A 17,597-nucleotide genomic window follows, 5' to 3' on the forward strand; every position below is an offset into this window, starting at 1 on the left:
GAACCGTAAACCACAGTGCAACCCTGCCTCCAGCTGAGGTCAGACACCGCTAGCTCTGGGACCAGCAGCTACCTGGCACGGTCCCAGTTGTGCCTACGCATGGCCATACGTATGGTCAGAAATACCGAAATCGTTTGGCCCTTGTTACACTTGCTTCTTTCAACTGGAAAGTAATAAAATAATGCAGGTGAAGTGCCATACTCACCATAGGGCCTGGCAGGCAGAAAGCATTCCACAAATACTAGCTATCATAAAGAGCATTCGATAAGTTATGAAGACAGTATGATTTGGACGCGCAAATGGAAACAATAGTGAAATAATTCCAAAGTTGTAAAAATTTTATTTTCTGGTTTTTGGTTTTTTTAGGGTTTTTTTTTTCAGTCTTTCCCAAATGGCTTGTGAGTGCACATCTCTGCCCGGCCTGTAGCCCTGTGCCCATGCATTCCCATGGTTATTAGGGTACTGGAAAATGGAAATGCATTTGGTTTTGGAGATGGCCTTCTCCTGAAGTGCCAAGACTGGTGTAGACACACTGGCTCTGGTGATGGCAGAGGGAGCCACAGCTAAAGGGGACACAGGAGGCTGCTCTCCTCGGGCATCCCCACAGCCCAGCAGCCCACACAGAAGCTGCAGCTTGTCCTGCACTCACCCCTGAAGGTTTGCCCCCTCCCAGCTCAAGCCAGGAGTACGTGTTCCACCTGCTCCAACGCAGGGAGGTGGGTGACGGTGTTGAGGTTCAAACTCCTGTTTTTCAGCCTCATCCAATCTGGGAAGGATGTTATATAACACACACATACACATGTGCGCACACACACACACACACACACAGCATTCCATAGATCATCTGCCTTCCTACTTCCTGGATCCCAGGAGACCCAAGTGCCCCAAGGGGTATCCAGGCCATCTTTTTTCCAGACTTTCTGCTAGCTCTGTCAACTCCAAGAAGGTCTGCAGTGACCTGGAAGCAGGAGTACCCCAGGTCCACACTCAGTAAAACCAACTCCTGAGCTGGGAAGTGGACCTGAGCTGGCATGCAGACCCTGCTTGTCTCAGACCACAGTCCCTCTCAGGTCTTTCCATCTGGGGTAGGATGATTCCTGCCTCGTGACCTGTAGGGATGTAAACAAGCAACCCCAGTCAAAAGAACAGCCTCTTTTTTGAAATACTTACTCTGACTTCTTGGGTGATAGCTATACTTTTTATGACTTTCACAGCCCCCAATATAGACAGCAGTATTCTGAGGCTGGTGTGTGTTAATGCAGGATTGTTTAAACGACTGGAAGGCTATAAAGGCAGTGGTCCGCCTGCTCTGCCATCACACGCGTTGATGCAGAGGAGTCACTGGACGGTACCGATGGCGCATACTCCCGCACTCGCTTGGACTGGAGTTTCCTAACTGTAGGTTGAGATGAGGTTTGGGGACCGCAGGGGGCAGTAAGAGGACTAGATTTCAGGTTCCACCTTCATTGCAAACAGCAGATCCACATGATCTGTTTTACACGTTAGGTCAAGTGAGATCTTCCTTAAGTTGGAAAGCTATTAGGATGGACGCACTGCCAGTCAGACTTCAAACCCAGATAGGGTCGGCACCGTGATCTGACATACGGTTACTGTTTATTCTTCTACGTGCCACATGCAGGGGTAGGGACTTTCACGCCATCTTATATATCAGAACAGCACTCTTAGGTGATGGGTGTTACACGGCTCAGGGCGGAGACCAAGGGTCAGGCCAAATAGGCTCAGGTTGTAGCTTCCACCACTTACTGTAACGGCTATGTACTTTGGGTGCTTTTACTTCCTCGTGCCTCAGTTTCCTCGTGTATAAAATGGAAACACTGAAAGAGTCTACCTCAGGGGCTACTGGGAGGCACCTGGTGCACACGCAGGACCTAGAATGGCATCTGGTACTTAGGAGGAGCACAGGGAGTGGAGCTGCAATTCCTGCCATTAATAATATATTGGGTTGTTGGAAAAGTCATGACGTATTTTTTCTATTGACATCTCCATCTGGGGGCCAGCAGGTGGCATGGAGGTTAAGGCGCTAGATCCCACATGGTCGGCTGTCTGGTTCAAGTCCTGGACTAGGTGGCTTGGAAACATTCTGGGCACATGCCCACTTTGGGCATGCATGCCCAAAATCCCAAGAGAAGAATGGAGGGGGAGGGATTGCAGGGTGGTTATCCCCTGAGTATGCTTTCTCACTTTCTCTCTCTCTCTCCCTCTCTATGTTTCTCTAACCGGTACATATACCCTATTGGAAATTTCAAACAATAATAAGAAGAAATACCCATTTCACACTAACTATCCTGCATTAGCTTTGCTCTCTTAGCAGGCCTAGCCATGTCTGTGCTCCTCTACGGGGAGGACTTCCTCCCCTGCAGCTGAGACACACGGCCGAATCAGTCAGGTCTGGACCAGAAGAGGCCTGAGAGACGGGGTCCTAGACACTAACTTCACAGATGAGCAGACCGAGACCCAAAGAGTGTTTCTATGTCTAAGACATCTTCTCTCAGGAATTCTGCCTGTAATCCTGACCAGGCCCATGTTCACAGGAAATTTTACACATAAGACGAGTGAGGGCCAACTTCTTGTCCCGCCAAGGCACTCACACACTCTTCCTTGATGTCAGTCCACGTGGCGAAGTTCATTCTGCACACAGGAAGGAATCTATCAGAGGGAACATTTGTCAGGTGTGTCTCATAAACTTTCTGCTCATTTGGGAAACTTTCATACAGACTTGCACCATCAAATGAGCATTCGAGTGTGTAAGAGGCCAGGAGCGGTGCAGGGATACAATCGTTCATCAAAGAATGTGCCAAGTAAAATTTGGCCACAGAAGACTCAAAGCCTTTGTGAGGGTTCCCGAAGTGAAGGGGATTATGGACATGATGTGAATCATATGTGATGATGACTTCTCTTTTTATATTTAACTACGATAAAAAAAAGAGGTAGGAATATTGTAATTTATGGGTTGAAATGGAGATTTTAAGAAATAGCTGTGTTTTTCTGGCTGTTTTTCTATCCTTTCTTGTACAATTTAAGATTTTATCTTGCATTAGAAATAGCAAGGATTGGCCAATAGAGTGTCTGCATGGGTTGGTGCTAGGAATAAGAAGATGTCATTATTTCTTTCCAAAATGTAGTATAAAATAAAATATGTAACAAGATTTTTTAGATGGATGTGGTAGATTTTTTATTTGCAAAAGAAGTTTGTAAGTGGCAGGACTTGGGCTTGGAGTGGTGATACTGGGCATACCCATAGACCGTTAGCTCCATGAAGACAGGTTTATTGTTTTCGGTTCATTTGTTTATGAGAGAGAAAGAGATACAATATCCCCAACAGGTCCTGACACTGAGCCCCTCCCCCAGCCTCCGCCAGCCTAGATCACCTGCACACACATGCCCGGTGTATTCTACAAGATCTCCATTCAGCACACCTGTACCCAGCGTGTTCTAGGAGGTCTCCATTCAGCACACGTGTGCCCAGCATATCCTAGGAGGTCTCCATCCAGCACATGTGTGCCCAGCGTAGCCTAGGAGGTCTCCATCCAGCACATGTGTGCCCAGCGTATTCTAGGAGGTCTCTGTACCTGAACTGGTAACCTACCCCTGTGGGTCTGCCTTGCAAAGCATTATGTTTTATTACCAAGCCACCATCTGGCCCCCATGAAGAGGATTTTTACCTTGTTACTTGCTGTATCTCTGTGACCTGACATAACCTGTCAGAGTGGGACTCATCGGTCTATCAGATGAAAGGATGATTGTTTTTTCTCCATGCTTGAGTTTAGGGAAAATTGATGCAAAAAAACTGTAAATTTAAAAGTGATACATAAGAGACAGCATAACCAGCAATACTGACTCCGTGTTTGTTTGTTTTGCAGATCTTCCTTTACATTTAAATGCTGCAATGTTTGAGGCGAATGGTGGCTGTGGTTATGTTTTGAAACCCCCGGTTCTGTGGGACAAAAACTGTCCCATGTATCAGAAGTTTTCTCCACTGGAAAGAGAGCTAGACAACATGGAGCCTGCCATCTATTCTTTAACTGTAAGGAGGGCCCCTACTGTAAGAATACAGGGAGGTGTTCAAGCCTCCTGAATGTGAACTGGTTCTGAATTCATGGCATTTCACAGCCGTCATGTCACAATTTTGGTCATGCAGATTTAATCCCCCAAAATAATTTATCTCCCAGAAAGCAGAAGTCATGGTTAGATATGTTGTCACCAGGCACCGTGTCTGCCAGAGCCAAGGAGGGGGCGGTGTGAGGTCCCTGCTTTACCTGATGCCCGTGATGGCAGTTCTGCATCCACAGTCCACGGAATTCTAACTCTGAATCCATCCCAGAAAAGCTGAGCTCCTCGTGACATCTTCCGAAGCTCCAGCGAGCTCTAAGATCAGATACACTGGGTCACTATACAATCCGACGAAGTACCTTTCCTCCATAGAGCTTCACTTACATCATTCCTGGACCCATCCTTATTCGTTTTATCTTCTGATGAACTTACTGTCAAAACTCTACAGACTCCATCTGAAAACAGACCTGGTGGTTTTCTACCCAACTTTGCTTTCTGTCTTTTTTGGATTGTTGTTGTTTGTTTTATTTGTTTTTGCCATAGGGTACATGCATTTGCTGGAGAGAGACACAGAGAGAGACAGTGAGAGGGAAAGTGAGAAAAATCAACCTCCCCCCTAGAAGGATGGCCACACTACAATCATTTCTCCTCCATTCTCCCCCCTGGAATTTGGGGCACATGTGCCTGAGATGACTTTCAAGCTGCTCCCTCTTAGCTAACAGAAAGAAAAAATAAGAGCTGAGTGGGAGATAGGATAGAAGGAAAAACAAAGTCTCTCCTCTGTCTTTGGATTTAGTCTCTCCCTGTCTCCTAAAGAATGTCAAACCATCCCCTGCTCATGACATCCCAGACTCCTCATTTAACCCCCTTCGCACTTTTTCCTCCAGCTCAAACTGCTCCTTCTCTTTTCCTAAGAGAGTAGGACAATAGCCACTCTTCTGTTTGACCATTTGAGAGAGACTTATGTTTTCTGTTTACAGAATAGCATGCTTGTGACTTGCTCCAAAACTAAAGCATTCAAGAAAAAGATTTGGAAGCTATAAAATATGGTTTTACAGCATTTTAAACAAAACATTTGTAACCAATTTGTGGTTACATTGCGGGTCTTTTTTTCTCTGGTCTGCTGTGAAAAAACTTAATTTCATCTCAATTGTTTGGGTTTTGAAGCTATTTGAGCATTTTGGCAGCTGAAAGATCACAGTTCAGTGAGTGCTTTCGACAAAATAGGCTTTACACACGAGTCCACACATGTGACCACCTGATGACAATCTCGTACTCCGCATACTTCTTTTAAACAGCGGTAGTAATCGTTTGCCTCGTCCATTCCCGTGTTCTCGATCTTCTCTGCAGAGGGAAGGGGTGGAGGTGGTCTTTGTCTCGTTCTCCCCTTCAGTGACGCAGCCCTTTCTTCCCCCTCAGATCGTCTCTGGTCAGAACGTGTGCCCGAGTAACAGCACGGGCAGCCCATGCATTGAGATCGACGTCCTGGGCATGCCCCTGGACAGCTGCCACTTCCGCACAAAGCCCATCCATCGAAACACCTTGAACCCCATGTGGAACGAGCAGTTTCTGTTCCGGGTTCACTTTGAAGATCTCGTATTCCTTCGTTTTGCAGTTGTGGAAAACAACAGCTCAGCGGTAACTGCTCAGAGAATCATTCCGCTCAAGGCTTTAAAACGAGGTAGAATAAAATCGTTCCGACGTTAATCTCTGAGCTCTGGGGTGGATGCCAGAGTTCGTGGTAGTCTTCACTCTACTTTTGAATGTGTTTGCATTTTTCACAGGAAAAAGTTAAAATAAGAGACAGAAGGAAGTTCATATTTGAACATTTTTTTAAGCACATCTCGAAAAAAAAAAACGTGTTTCCTTTGCATTTTTTTTAAAACCAAGGTATAGACAACATCACTTGGAAAGGCTTGCCTACCCCTGCAGATGTCGAGGCTGAGAGTGATTACACTCCGATTTCCACACATTCCTTCCCAAGCAGCACCCGTAGCATCCCTGGCAAATTTAAAGCAGGGATTGAAGAAGAGGAAACTGAAAGAAGGGAGGGCTGGGTGTAGTTGTGGCATAGTGACCCGAGGGTGGTCGGTGCCTGGCGGGAGCCCAGGGTTAGAAGCCAGGGGCACTGGTTAAGTGCAAAGCTGAGCAGGCAGCTGGCAGGGGGGGAGGGAGGGAGGATCCTAGAAAGGTTAAGCTGTTGGTTTGTTGTTGGCTTGGCTGTGGCCCTCCAAGGAGTGTGTGGCCTGTGCATGGCTTCTCAACGATTAATGCGCATGGTAACCAGCCCGCGGTGACCGCTGCAGTCCTGACTAAGTGGGTCTGAGCTCCTGCCTTCCTAACGAGCTCCCAGGGACACAGACTCTGCTGGTCCACCCCGAGAACCAGGGTTCCTCCCGCGAGCACACTCAAGCTGATCTCTGAGCTCCATTCACATGCCGCAGCCGGCTGCTGTCCGTTCTGTTCCTATTGCTTGTCTCCACGGTGCAAGTAGCCCCAGTGGTTCCCATTAGCCAGGGCTAGGGCTGCTGTAGTAAAATACCAGCAGACACTTAACGCCCTAACAGTTTCGAAGACTGGAAATCCAAGATCAAGGTGATTGCAGGGTTAGTTTCTTCCAAACCTGGCTTTTCCCCACTCTGCATCATCCTACCCACTGTGTCCTCACAAGGCCAACCCTCTGTCCGTATTATGTCCTAACTGCCTCTTTTTTATTTATTTATTCATTTTTTTGCTATAGGGCACATGTGCTCACCAGAGAGACAGAGAAGCAGAATGCAAGAAATCTTCCCCCCAGGGGGATGGATGGTCATGCCACAGTCCCTTCTTGGGATTTTGGGCATACATGCACACACACTCAGCATGAGTTTCAAGCTGCCAGGTCTGGGATTCAAACTGCGTTTAGCCATGTGAGAGTCTAGTGCTTTAACCACTATGCCACCCCAACCTCCTCTTCTAATAAGCACACCAGTCTTCGTGGATTCGGGCCCACCTGAATGGTCCTGTTTCACCTTCATTACCTCATTCAAAGCCTTGACTCTAAATGTAGTAGCATTCTGAGATACTGCAGGTTAGGGCTTCGACATGTTGCTGGGGGTGGGGAGGAGACACAGTTCAGTCCATAACTGTTATCAGAGAAACGTGAGAAAGTACAAGAGAGTAAAAAATATGTTTTTAATTGTTGATTTTTCCATCTTTCTAACAATCACTTTTAGCGTACATCTTCTGCAGGCCTTATTCCTTGGCCCATGTGAGCATCCCAATAGATTTTTAACACCTACTGATATTGGTGTTTTGCAGCTTAGCAGTTCTCACTAATGTAGGTAATGAGCAACTTTTCATGTGGATAATGATACATCTACATGACCGCTTTCACTGCCTGCCTCATATTCCATTTTATGTTTCTACGTAACACTCACACCATATTGTTATTATCACTAAAGCTGCTCCAAGATGAAATATTTAAAAAATAAATTGTAGATGCATTGGTATCAAAATGATCAGGCTTCAGTATCAAAATGTTCAGGTTTTCCTACTGCGTTTTGTTTGTGTTAAAGGTTTTCTTTTTTAGTGTAATTCAGAAACAGATCTGGACAATTAATTACCACTGGGTGTCCCAAAACCATCCCAGGAGGTAGCACTCTTCCAGAGAAAAGATACCTGCTGGCAGTACGCATGACACCTGCCCTTTCTGAGGTCCTCTTTCTACGTGTCACGTATTGGCCTCCCTGGGGTTTCTCCTCTGCTGAGTCTGCAGCTCATGGCTCACACGCTTTTCTCAATTCTGCATCATTCCAGGATATCGACACCTTCAGCTGCGAAACCTCCACAATGAAGTCTTGGAGATCTCTAGTTTATTTATAAACAGCAGGAGGATGGAAGAGGCTGCTGCTGGCAGTACCGTGCCGGCTTCTTTGGTAATTAAGTTCTGTGTCACTCAGCTTTTGCGTGGGGCTCCATTCCCTGAAGGTGGGCTTTCTTGTGGTGCAGGTAGGGGGTGAGAGTTACTGATTAGGCCGCCATTCTGTCCATGCTACCTAATCAATACAAAGGGCTGATGCTGGGCTTTAGTGAGCATTTTTCAGAGCTACTCACTCAAACCTCTGAATAACTTCAAGAGGTCCTATTCCTGACTCTCTAGGTCACAGGTGAGGAAGGGAAGACAGGATTGTGTCCAAGGTCACACAGCTGAAAAGCAGCAGACCTGGATTTAAACCTACATTCGTAGAGTCCCAAAGCCTATAGTCTTAATGAGCACATCGCTGTGTCTGCCAAAGAGGTCAGCCAGAGTTAATAAAATGGCCAGTCCCGTAGCTAATGGTTAAGGGAGTCAGATCCCACACAGGCAACCATGGTTCAAATCCCAGCCCAAGTGGCTTGAAAAACACATCAGGCACAAGTGTGAGCCCCAAGTCCTAACAAGATGGAGAAATGGAGGAGAAGGGATAGCAGCATGGCCACGTCCCGTTGTAGAGGGCTTCCTCTCTCTCCCTCTGTCTTTATCTCTCTGTCTCTCTCTGAAGAGTGTGATTAAAAAAAACAGGGAAAGGCTGATTAAGCCAAGACTGGCAAGAAGCATCTCAATTTTTCTAGAAACTTCAGGTTTGAGCAGGAAAATCTTTCGCTTTTTCAGCAGACCAGGAGCGGAAGGCTCAGGAGGAGCAGGGCTGCGGTGAGCGACAGGCATGGTTAGAGACATACAGTGTGTCCTGGTGCGGGGAGAGGCATAAGCTGCACTTTAACAAGGTCCCCACGGAAGGTTTGTGCCCACTGAAGTTCAAGAGCCCTTGGACCAGAGTTTACCCCGCTATTGCCGGGTGCTTTATTTAAACAAGAAACTGTTTTAGTTAAGTAGTTAGTTAGTTCCATTATGTTTTTTGGGTTTTGGTGGTGGTGGTGGTGGTGGTGGTGGTGGTTTTCTTGGCTATAGAGTGTGTGCACTCACCAGAGAGAGAGAGACAGACACAGAGAGAGAAGGTGAGAAAGCACTCCCCAGGAGGATGGTCAAGCCACCATTCCTTCTTCATTCTGCTCTCAGGATTGGGGGCACACACAGACACCTAGTGTGGGTCTGGGACTCAGACAGTGCTGTCGGCCACGTGGGGTCCAGCCGCCTTACCCTCCGCACCACCTGCTGGCCGCTGTGCAATCTATTGATGTGCCTAGATGCTGAGTCTCCAAGGGCAGGGCATTTTATTGATCATTTTATTGTCCAAAACCCTATCCAAGTGCCCTGCAGAGAAATGAAACTCAGTAAATATAGTGAATGTCACTTCAGGAGTAAGGACAAATGTGCATTTCGGATAATACCCGTCCCTAATAATGATGGAAAGAGACACTGATTTAAAATGAATTAATATTCCACGTGCTGCTAAATATCCTACCGGACTACGGAGGAAGACGGACCATCACCTCTCTACCCTAAGCTGCATGCGGGTATAAACGGATCTTCGTCTTTGGCATTGATGTCCCCACACGTAGTTCTGAGGACTAGCACTTCAACACTGAATAGAGCCGCAGTGCCCTGTTCTTCAGAGTGAGGAGAAACTTTGTGTTCTTCTTGACAGATGTTTAATACAGAAGAGAGAAAATGTTTGCAGACTCACAGAGTCACAGTGCATGGGGCCCCAGGCCCAGAGCCCTTCACTGTTTTCACTATAAATGGAGGCACCAAGGCAAAGCAGCTTCTCCAACAAGTAAGTTCACTGAGCCATGGTTGGGACAGTCCGACATCTCACGTGTATGGATGTACGCATGTGCGCGCGCCTGTGTGTGACCGTACTCGGGTGCACATAACTATACACAAGTCCATGCTGAGGATGTGCCTCTGATTATTTGTAAGTGTGTCACTTGACATTAAGATCCACTCTGAGAGGGCCGGCAGGTGGTGTGGTGGTTAAGGGCGCTAGACTCCCACATGACCGACAGTGGTTCAAGTCCCGGACCTGGCAACTTGCCTTCTCACTTTCTTTCTCTCTCCCTCTCGCTCTCTCTCTCTCTCTGACTTAGTCCCTTTCTAGTAAAATTAAATAAATAAAGTTAAATAAAATATTTCTTTAAAAAAATAAAAATTTAAAAATTAAGAATAATTTTTTTAAAAAATCCACCCTGAAAATAATCTGAGTGATCTTGGTCCCGCTAGACAAGCTCCCTCAGCCTGTAAAGAATTTCTAACACTTGTTCAGCCACATAAGGCACGGGGTTCAAGAGGGACAAAGACAAGAATGAATGGTCCTCCAACCATATCTATTCTTTCTCTCTAAACCTAAACATGAGTTCTCATATTCCTTCGTTTTTGTTGTTTTTGCCATAGGGTGTGTGCACTCACTGAAGAGACAAGAGAGACAGTGAAAGGGAAAGTGAAAAATCACCACAAGAGGATGGCCACACCACAATGACCACACCACTTCCTTGTCTTCCATTCACCTCCTAGGATTTGGGCCACACATGCACATGTGCCCAGCATGAGTCTCAAGCCATCAGGTCCAGGACTCGAACCATAGTCAGCCATGTGGGAATCCAGCACCTTAACCTCCTTGCCACCTGCTGGCCCTCATCTTCCTTCTTAACACAGAGCCTGTTAATCAATCAGAATGTGCACAGGAGCAGCATAAAGTCTTCCATCCTAGAAGCTGGGTCAGAGTCTTAGAGCACTGGTGAAAGTCATTATAATGGTGGCTATTATTATTGGGTTTTGTTCTGTAGCCATGTTATGCTTTCAGCTTCAATTATCAAAGGAAACTAAGACATTATTACTATTTACTAATCCCATTTTATAAATGGGAAAATTGAATCACCAAGGGGTTACATATCTTGCACCTCACAGAACCTCACAGCCAGGAAGCATTAAAAGCAGATATCAGACTCAGGTCTTCCTGATTCTAAAGCTTTGTCTCAACAGCTCTGTTTGTATAAGGCCTGGAGCCAGCAAAGAAAACACCCCAGAGGCACACTCTCAGGGGCTTAGTAAGAGGAGAGTTCCCGGCCAGGCCTAGGTGGCGCAGTCTGTAGTGTACTGGACTGCAGTGCTAGAAGCCACATGGGCAACCATGAGTTCAGATCCCAGGTGGGCCTGAAAACACACCAGGTGTGTGTGTGTGCGTGTGCGTGTGTAAGACCCTGAGGAGCTGGTAGACTCAGAAAAAGGGATCAGTGTGATAAGATCCTGTTGAGGACCTTCTGTTTTTCTTTCTTTCTTTTCTTTCTTCCTCTCTCTCATGCATGTGCACATGTTCTCTATAATAATTTTTAAAAAGAAAAAAGAATTCCCAGGAACTTAGATCAGATGAGAATTTAGCCTGTGAACCTTCCATGAGAAGACTATTTCTAACATGCCAAAGAGGGCATCTTAGTAAAAGCTGGGCTAGATTCTTTGCCCTCAGTCCTGTGTTGTAAGATTACAAGGGCTAAGTTCATGAAATGAGAAATCTAAAATTGTTAATTCAGTAGGCGCTCTCATTCCAGCAGTGGGAAAAATAGTTAGACTGTCTGGGGATTATGAATAAATTGTGCTGTTGCCCAGAGTGGACATAAACAATCCTTTCTGGACGTAAGGGAATTCTTACATCCTCCAAAAAGAATTATGCAACGCTCCAGAGTAAGTTTCACTTAAAAATTGCACATCAAGGACCAGCAGTTGGCATAACAGCTATGTTGCTGTACTCCCATGTAGTCAACTGAGGTTCGAGTCTCGAACTCAGTGGCTTGAACTCAGTGGCTTAAACTCACGCCGGGCGTGTGTGCGTGCGTGCCCAAGATCCTGAGAAGAGACTGGAGAAGGGATTGTGGCATGGCCATCTCCCCTTGGGGGTGATTTCTCGCTTTCTGTCTCCCTCTCTCTCTCTTTCTGGTGAGCGCACGCACCCTATAGCAAAAAACTTAAAAAAAAAAAAAAATTGTGCGTCAGACCCATTGAACACTGAATACAGATTTGTCTCAAATTTTTGCCCTGCTCCTCAGAAATGTGCTTAAATTTGTTTGCTTTTTCTTTAGATCCTGCTGACTGAACAGGACCCCAAACCTATCACCACTGACTATTTTTTGATGGAAGAAAAATATTTTATTTCTAAAGAAAAGAATGAATGCAGGAAACAACCGTTCCAGAGAGCCATTGGTCCAGAAGAAGAAATCCTACAGATATTAAGCAGCTGGTTTCCAGAAGAGGGTTATGTGGGCAGGATTGTTCTGAAAACCCAGCAGGAAGTAAGTGTGCCCTGGAATGACCCTCAGGGTCATAGGTCACTGTGTGATTGGCCATATCTCCACTCACCACCTCCCTCACTCCCAGAATGCCTCGTAATTGCAATTTGGTTTATATTATTCATCTTGAGAAAATGTGGAGAAATGGTTTTATTCTTTACATATATTCAGAATATTATCTCTAAATTACAGAAATTCAGTCCAAAAACCATCCCTTACAGAACAAAGGGAACAAGAATTTAGAAGACTCCTTGGGCAGGCCCTGTAGCCTAGTGGTTAAGGGAGCCAGATCCCGCATGGCCGACGGTGTGGTCTGAATTTCAGCACTGGCAGCTTAAAAACTAGTAGGCACATGGGCATATGTGCCCTAGATCCTGAGAGGATGTAGAAATGGAGGAGGGGATGTAGCGTGAGCGTGCCCCACTCGGCTGGGGAGTGCTTTCTCCCTCTCTCTGTCTCTCGTGGCAAGTGCACACACCCTCTGGCAACTTGGAAAAAAAAAGGATTCCTTGTACCTGTTATCAGCTGTGGGTCCAGTATTTTATTTACAAGGGATTTTCAAAAAGGACCACAGAAAAGGTGTATTATAAAAAAAACTATGCATGGATTTCAAAATAGTTTTGCACTAAGAACTTGTATTTCCTAAAAATTTCTTCTGAGAGAGGGAAGGACAGTGAGACAGACAGACAGGCTCGCTGACAAGGTCTTCTCATATGCTCCACCTTAAACAAGCCAGCTGGGATCCTGGGCATGCTCACACGTGCCCCTGTGCTCAGGGAGGCCCAGGATCTCCCCCACGTGGGCCCACTGTGTGACCGCCATGCCACCAGCTGGCCCCGACACTCACACTTGAATTCCACTTTTCCACAGACTCACTGAAGTCCTCACATGCATGCATGAAAAGACACTGTTGTGAGGGGCACATTATTGTGGAATGAAGGCCTAGAGATGTTTACATTTGGGGGTGAGGCGCCTTCCTGTTAGTGCCTGTTAGAGCAAAAACCTAACAAAAGGGGAATAAAAAGAAAGAAAAAAAATATATATATATGATTATCAATGAAATAACATATTTTGCAGCCAAATCCTATCATGCATTAAGATCTCTAAGAATGGACAGGTGGGCCAGCCAATGGTGTGGTGGTTAAGGTGGCTGGATCCCACATGGCCGGCTGTGAGGTTCAAGACCCAGACCTGGAGACTTGAAAAACATGTGCATACGTGCCCAAAATCCAAAAAAAAAGGGGGGGGGATATGGAACATAAGAGATTATGGCATGACCATTCTCCATGAAGGGCCCTTTCTCACTTTCTCTCTCTCTCCCTCTCTTCCCCCAGGGAGCATGCACACCCTGTGACAAAAAAAAAAAAAAAAAATTTTTTTTAAATGTTTAAAAGGAAAGACTAGACTTGAAATGAGCATAATCTTGTGTGGAAATGAGTTATAGAACAGCATATGTAGAAGAGTGCAATCTCATTTTCTGTAATAAAAGCCAACAACATGGGGTACAAAAAAACTTAAGTCATGTGAATTGCAGTGTCGTGACTTAAGGTTAGGGAAATGATTGGAGCAGACCCAAGCAGCTGGCTGGCACGGTCCACGTAGCTTGGCGCCCCCTGGTGGCAGTTAGCCATTCTGACGCCTATCAGTGGGGATGATTCTGGTCCTGTGGCTGGTTGGAATTTCCAGAATTCTGGTTAGTTAACACAATTGCAGAGCCTGGCCCAGGGAAATCAGGCTGGGAGAGTGCTGGAGATTGGAGAATGCTCCTGGCAAGTCCTTTCTCCCGGCGAGGGGGTCACCAACTGTTTATCTGCCTTGCTTCTTCCCATTGAGTCTCCTTTTTGCAGATCACTTCAAGTCACCCCCACTTGAAAACAAGGACTGACGGAGAACAGGAGCCATCCTGACATCCCATTATAGCTCAAGTCCCATAATTCCAGAGCCTGTTGATTATATTTATTCACATATAAAAATACATTTGTATACCTACTGCAGATGTTTAGAAAGACATGTAACTTAACAATTGAGATTCTGGGAGAGAAGGAAGGGGGAAAGGTGAAAATGGAGAAGTTGCTTTACTATTAATATACTGATGCACAGTTAGAATTTATTTTTAATTTGGCAGAGGTTGCATGTGCTCACTGGAGAGAGAGACAGACAGAAGAGAGCACACTTCCTCCCATGGGGCCGGCCAGACTGCAATCCCTTCGCCTCCATTTCTCTGTTTTCAGGGTCTTGCGCACACACATATGCACACACATGTGCCCAGCATGTTTTTCAAGCCACCAGGTCTGGGACTGAAACCATTAAGTTGGCCAAATGGGATCCAGCCACCTTAACCACCATGCCACTGGCTGGCCCATGTTAGAAAATTCTAATAAGGTCATTAGATATATACTTTTTTTTTTCACTGAAAGTCAACTAGCCGACTGGCTGATTCTCATAATTATGGAGAATGATGTTGATATTCCTTTCAATGTGCCTTATATCCAGCCATCATTTCAGCCCTTTCACCATGAATTAGTTCAGCCAGCCTGGCTGAGTGTCATGGTGACATGATTCCCATTTCACATGTCTAGTTTTTTTTTTTTTTTTTTTTTTTTTGGAATTGTTCTTTCTCTTTTTTTTTGGAAGAGGTTTCTCCTCCATTCTCCTCTTGGGATATCTTGGGCACGCACGCACATGCACCCACATGCGCCCGGTGTGAGTTTTAAGCCACCGGGTCCGGGACGCGAACCACAGTCAACTACATGGGAGTCCAGCGATATAGCCATTACGCTAATAGCCGGTCCCACATGTCTAGCATTTTTAAAGTGGTTTTCATTCATGATAGAACATATGCACATTGCAGAAGAGAGAGAAAAGAGCACCCTCCCAGGGCCTGGTCGTGCTGTGATCCCTTCCTCCAGTCTTGGGCACCTGCCCAGGTGCCTGACGTGGTTCAGACTGACCGGACGAGGGATTTGAACTACAGTTGCTATATGGGACCTAGCTTCTCTTGAGCATTACCACTGCACCACAGAACTGGCCCTCCAGTATTTCTTAAATGCTTAAGGTCTATGTGGGGTTAGTGGGCTTTCTCTCAAGTGAAACTCACGGTGTTCTGACTTTATCTTTCTACAAATTCATCTGCGGTTTATTTGGACTCTCAAAACATAGGAGCAGATTAGGTGGTTCGTTCTCATGAATCAACATCAGCAGAAATACAGTACTTTCTTCCTCTCACAAGACAGGGATGTCCTTTTAGAATAGTTATTGGAATATATAGTTAATATGACTATGAATGAAATATATAGTTGATAGTATATGAAGTATAAAGCTAAGATGTTGTTTACACATTACCAAAATACAGCTGAAATTTTTGCTAGAGTCTTCTTTCTTGATTCTGCATCATCTTGCCCTTCACTCACACCTTTTTTCTTCTATAACACAGACCCTAGAAGAGAAAATCATTGTGCAAGATGACAAAGAGGTGATCTTGAGCTCAGAGGAGGAGAGCTTCTTTGTCCAGGTACACGATGTTTCTCCAGAGCAACCTCGCACCGTCATCAAAGCACCCCGCATGAGCACTGCCCAGGACGTCATTCAGCAGGTGAAGACCTCCCTGCTCCCCGCAGGCCCTTCCTCATGGTCAATCACTGAGCAAATCAGATGTCTCTGCATGGACAGCTCACTTGATGAGTGAAGTTCTAGAACGGGTGCCTACACAGGGAGTGTGTGCCTCTTGAGGCTGGGCAGTATTAGTTCATGCCTCAGCAGATAGGTAGCTGGTATCTGTGGTGGGCCTGGCCTGATCTCTACAGAGCACTGATCATCATGGATTCCGGAGGTGGCCCTGCAGAGGAGTGGTTTCATTTCCCAGAAATGCCTGAGCTCACACCTAATGACCGTCTCTCAAAGATCAGAGAGGACAAACAGGACGCTCACACTGACCATCTTCCCTCCTCTAGGCCATACTTCTTTGTTTCCATGGTTGCAGAGAGCTGTTTACTTCCCTCATAGCCTCATCATGGTTTGCATTCATTAAACACCTATTCGAGAAATGATACTGCTTAATGGTTAAGAGCAAAGACCCGAGACCAAATTGCTCTAGGTTCTAATCCCAGCTCAGCTTTTTGTTTACTCTGAGATCTTGAGCAAGGCCTCAAATCTGTGCCTTGGTTATTATGGCAGTGTGCTTGTAAACCAGCTCTCTTTAAACCATGTTAAATCCTGATTTACTTCTGTTGTGTAAATGCTCCTGCCATGGCCGATTTCACTAGCTTGTTCAGGTGCAGGTAAAGTTGGCTCCAGCACACCACTGTGAGGTAAGTCAGCACACAGGCCATGTGAACAGTGTGATGGTACGGTCTTCATGTGACCATTGTGGAGAGTAAGTCAATTTGTGGACAGTGTGGGGCCAGCAGCTGGTGTGGAGGCCAAGGTGCTAGATCCCACACAGCCAACTTCCTGGTTTGAGTCCCAGACATTGTGGCTTAAAATGATGCCTGGCTCATGTGGGTACATGCTTAAAACCCTGTGAGGAAAATGTAGAAGGGACTGCAGTGTGACCATCCCCTGGGGATCATTTCTCACTTTCCCTCTCCTCCTCTCTCCCTCTCTCTGTCTCTGGTGAGTGCACACGTGTGTGTGTGTGTGTGTGTGTGTGTGTGTGTGTGTGTACACAATGCCTAGGACATGGTAAACTCTATTTCAGAACTATTTGCTATTCCGAGTGCATGATAATCTGTTCAGTATTGATTTGGGATTCCAAAGGACCCAGACATTTATATCTTTTTTGCTCATCTTTGTTTTCCCAAAGCACTGCACAGTACCTAGAATATAAGAGGTGGGTCCTCACTAGACATTTGATATGTGAATAAATGCGTACATGAAATCTATTCTTGTACTAAATGGAATGGGAGATCAGGTGACTTTTGGAAGTCTTTCAACATCTAAGCCCCTGTGATAAAGAGGCAGCCAAGAGGCTCCACGGGGCAGCGCCCCACCCCTCACTGGCTGCACGACCTCTGTGTCTGGTTTTGGTGCCTGCAGAAGCCAGTTCAAGTCTTTATTCTGTCACTTACTATTCTGTGCATTCTGGGATTTGCTTAACCTCTGTATATTTAGGCTTCCTCATCAAAAATGAGGACAAGATGAGTTACTCATGGACTGCTGGGAGGCTAGTGAGGTACACCACAAGTACAATTGCACCCATGTAAAACAAGCCGGATGACATGACCCAGAAGAGCCGCTCCGCCTCTAACCATGTATGCCGGTGTTCCTCCCTGGTTTCATTTAGAATGAAGGCAAATGTCAGAGGTACTATGTCTCTATTCAGCTTCTCA

The 17,597-nt window shown here is 45.9% G+C and overlaps 1 protein-coding gene across 2 annotated transcripts in view; it reads left to right on the top strand.

Moving 5' to 3' along the window:
- The window catches only part of PLCE1 (phospholipase C epsilon 1), a 318,188-nt gene that overhangs the window by 295,348 nt on the left and 5,243 nt on the right, over positions 1-17,597 (top strand). For both annotated transcript variants that reach the window (XM_006147651.3, XM_014587535.2), the window contains exons 25-30: positions 3,882-4,045; positions 5,491-5,752; positions 7,870-7,988; positions 9,639-9,767; positions 12,064-12,273; positions 15,704-15,862. In XM_006147651.3, coding sequence (XP_006147713.1) covers positions 3,882-4,045; positions 5,491-5,752; positions 7,870-7,988; positions 9,639-9,767; positions 12,064-12,273; positions 15,704-15,862 — 1,043 coding nt within the window. The remainder of the gene's footprint in view (positions 1-3,881; positions 4,046-5,490; positions 5,753-7,869; positions 7,989-9,638; positions 9,768-12,063; positions 12,274-15,703; positions 15,863-17,597) is intronic.

The sequence above is a fragment of the Tupaia chinensis genome, unplaced genomic scaffold (genome assembly GCF_000334495.1).
Source record: "Tupaia chinensis unplaced genomic scaffold, TupChi_1.0 Scaffold000217_1, whole genome shotgun sequence".
NCBI lineage: Eukaryota > Metazoa > Chordata > Mammalia > Scandentia > Tupaiidae > Tupaia > Tupaia belangeri.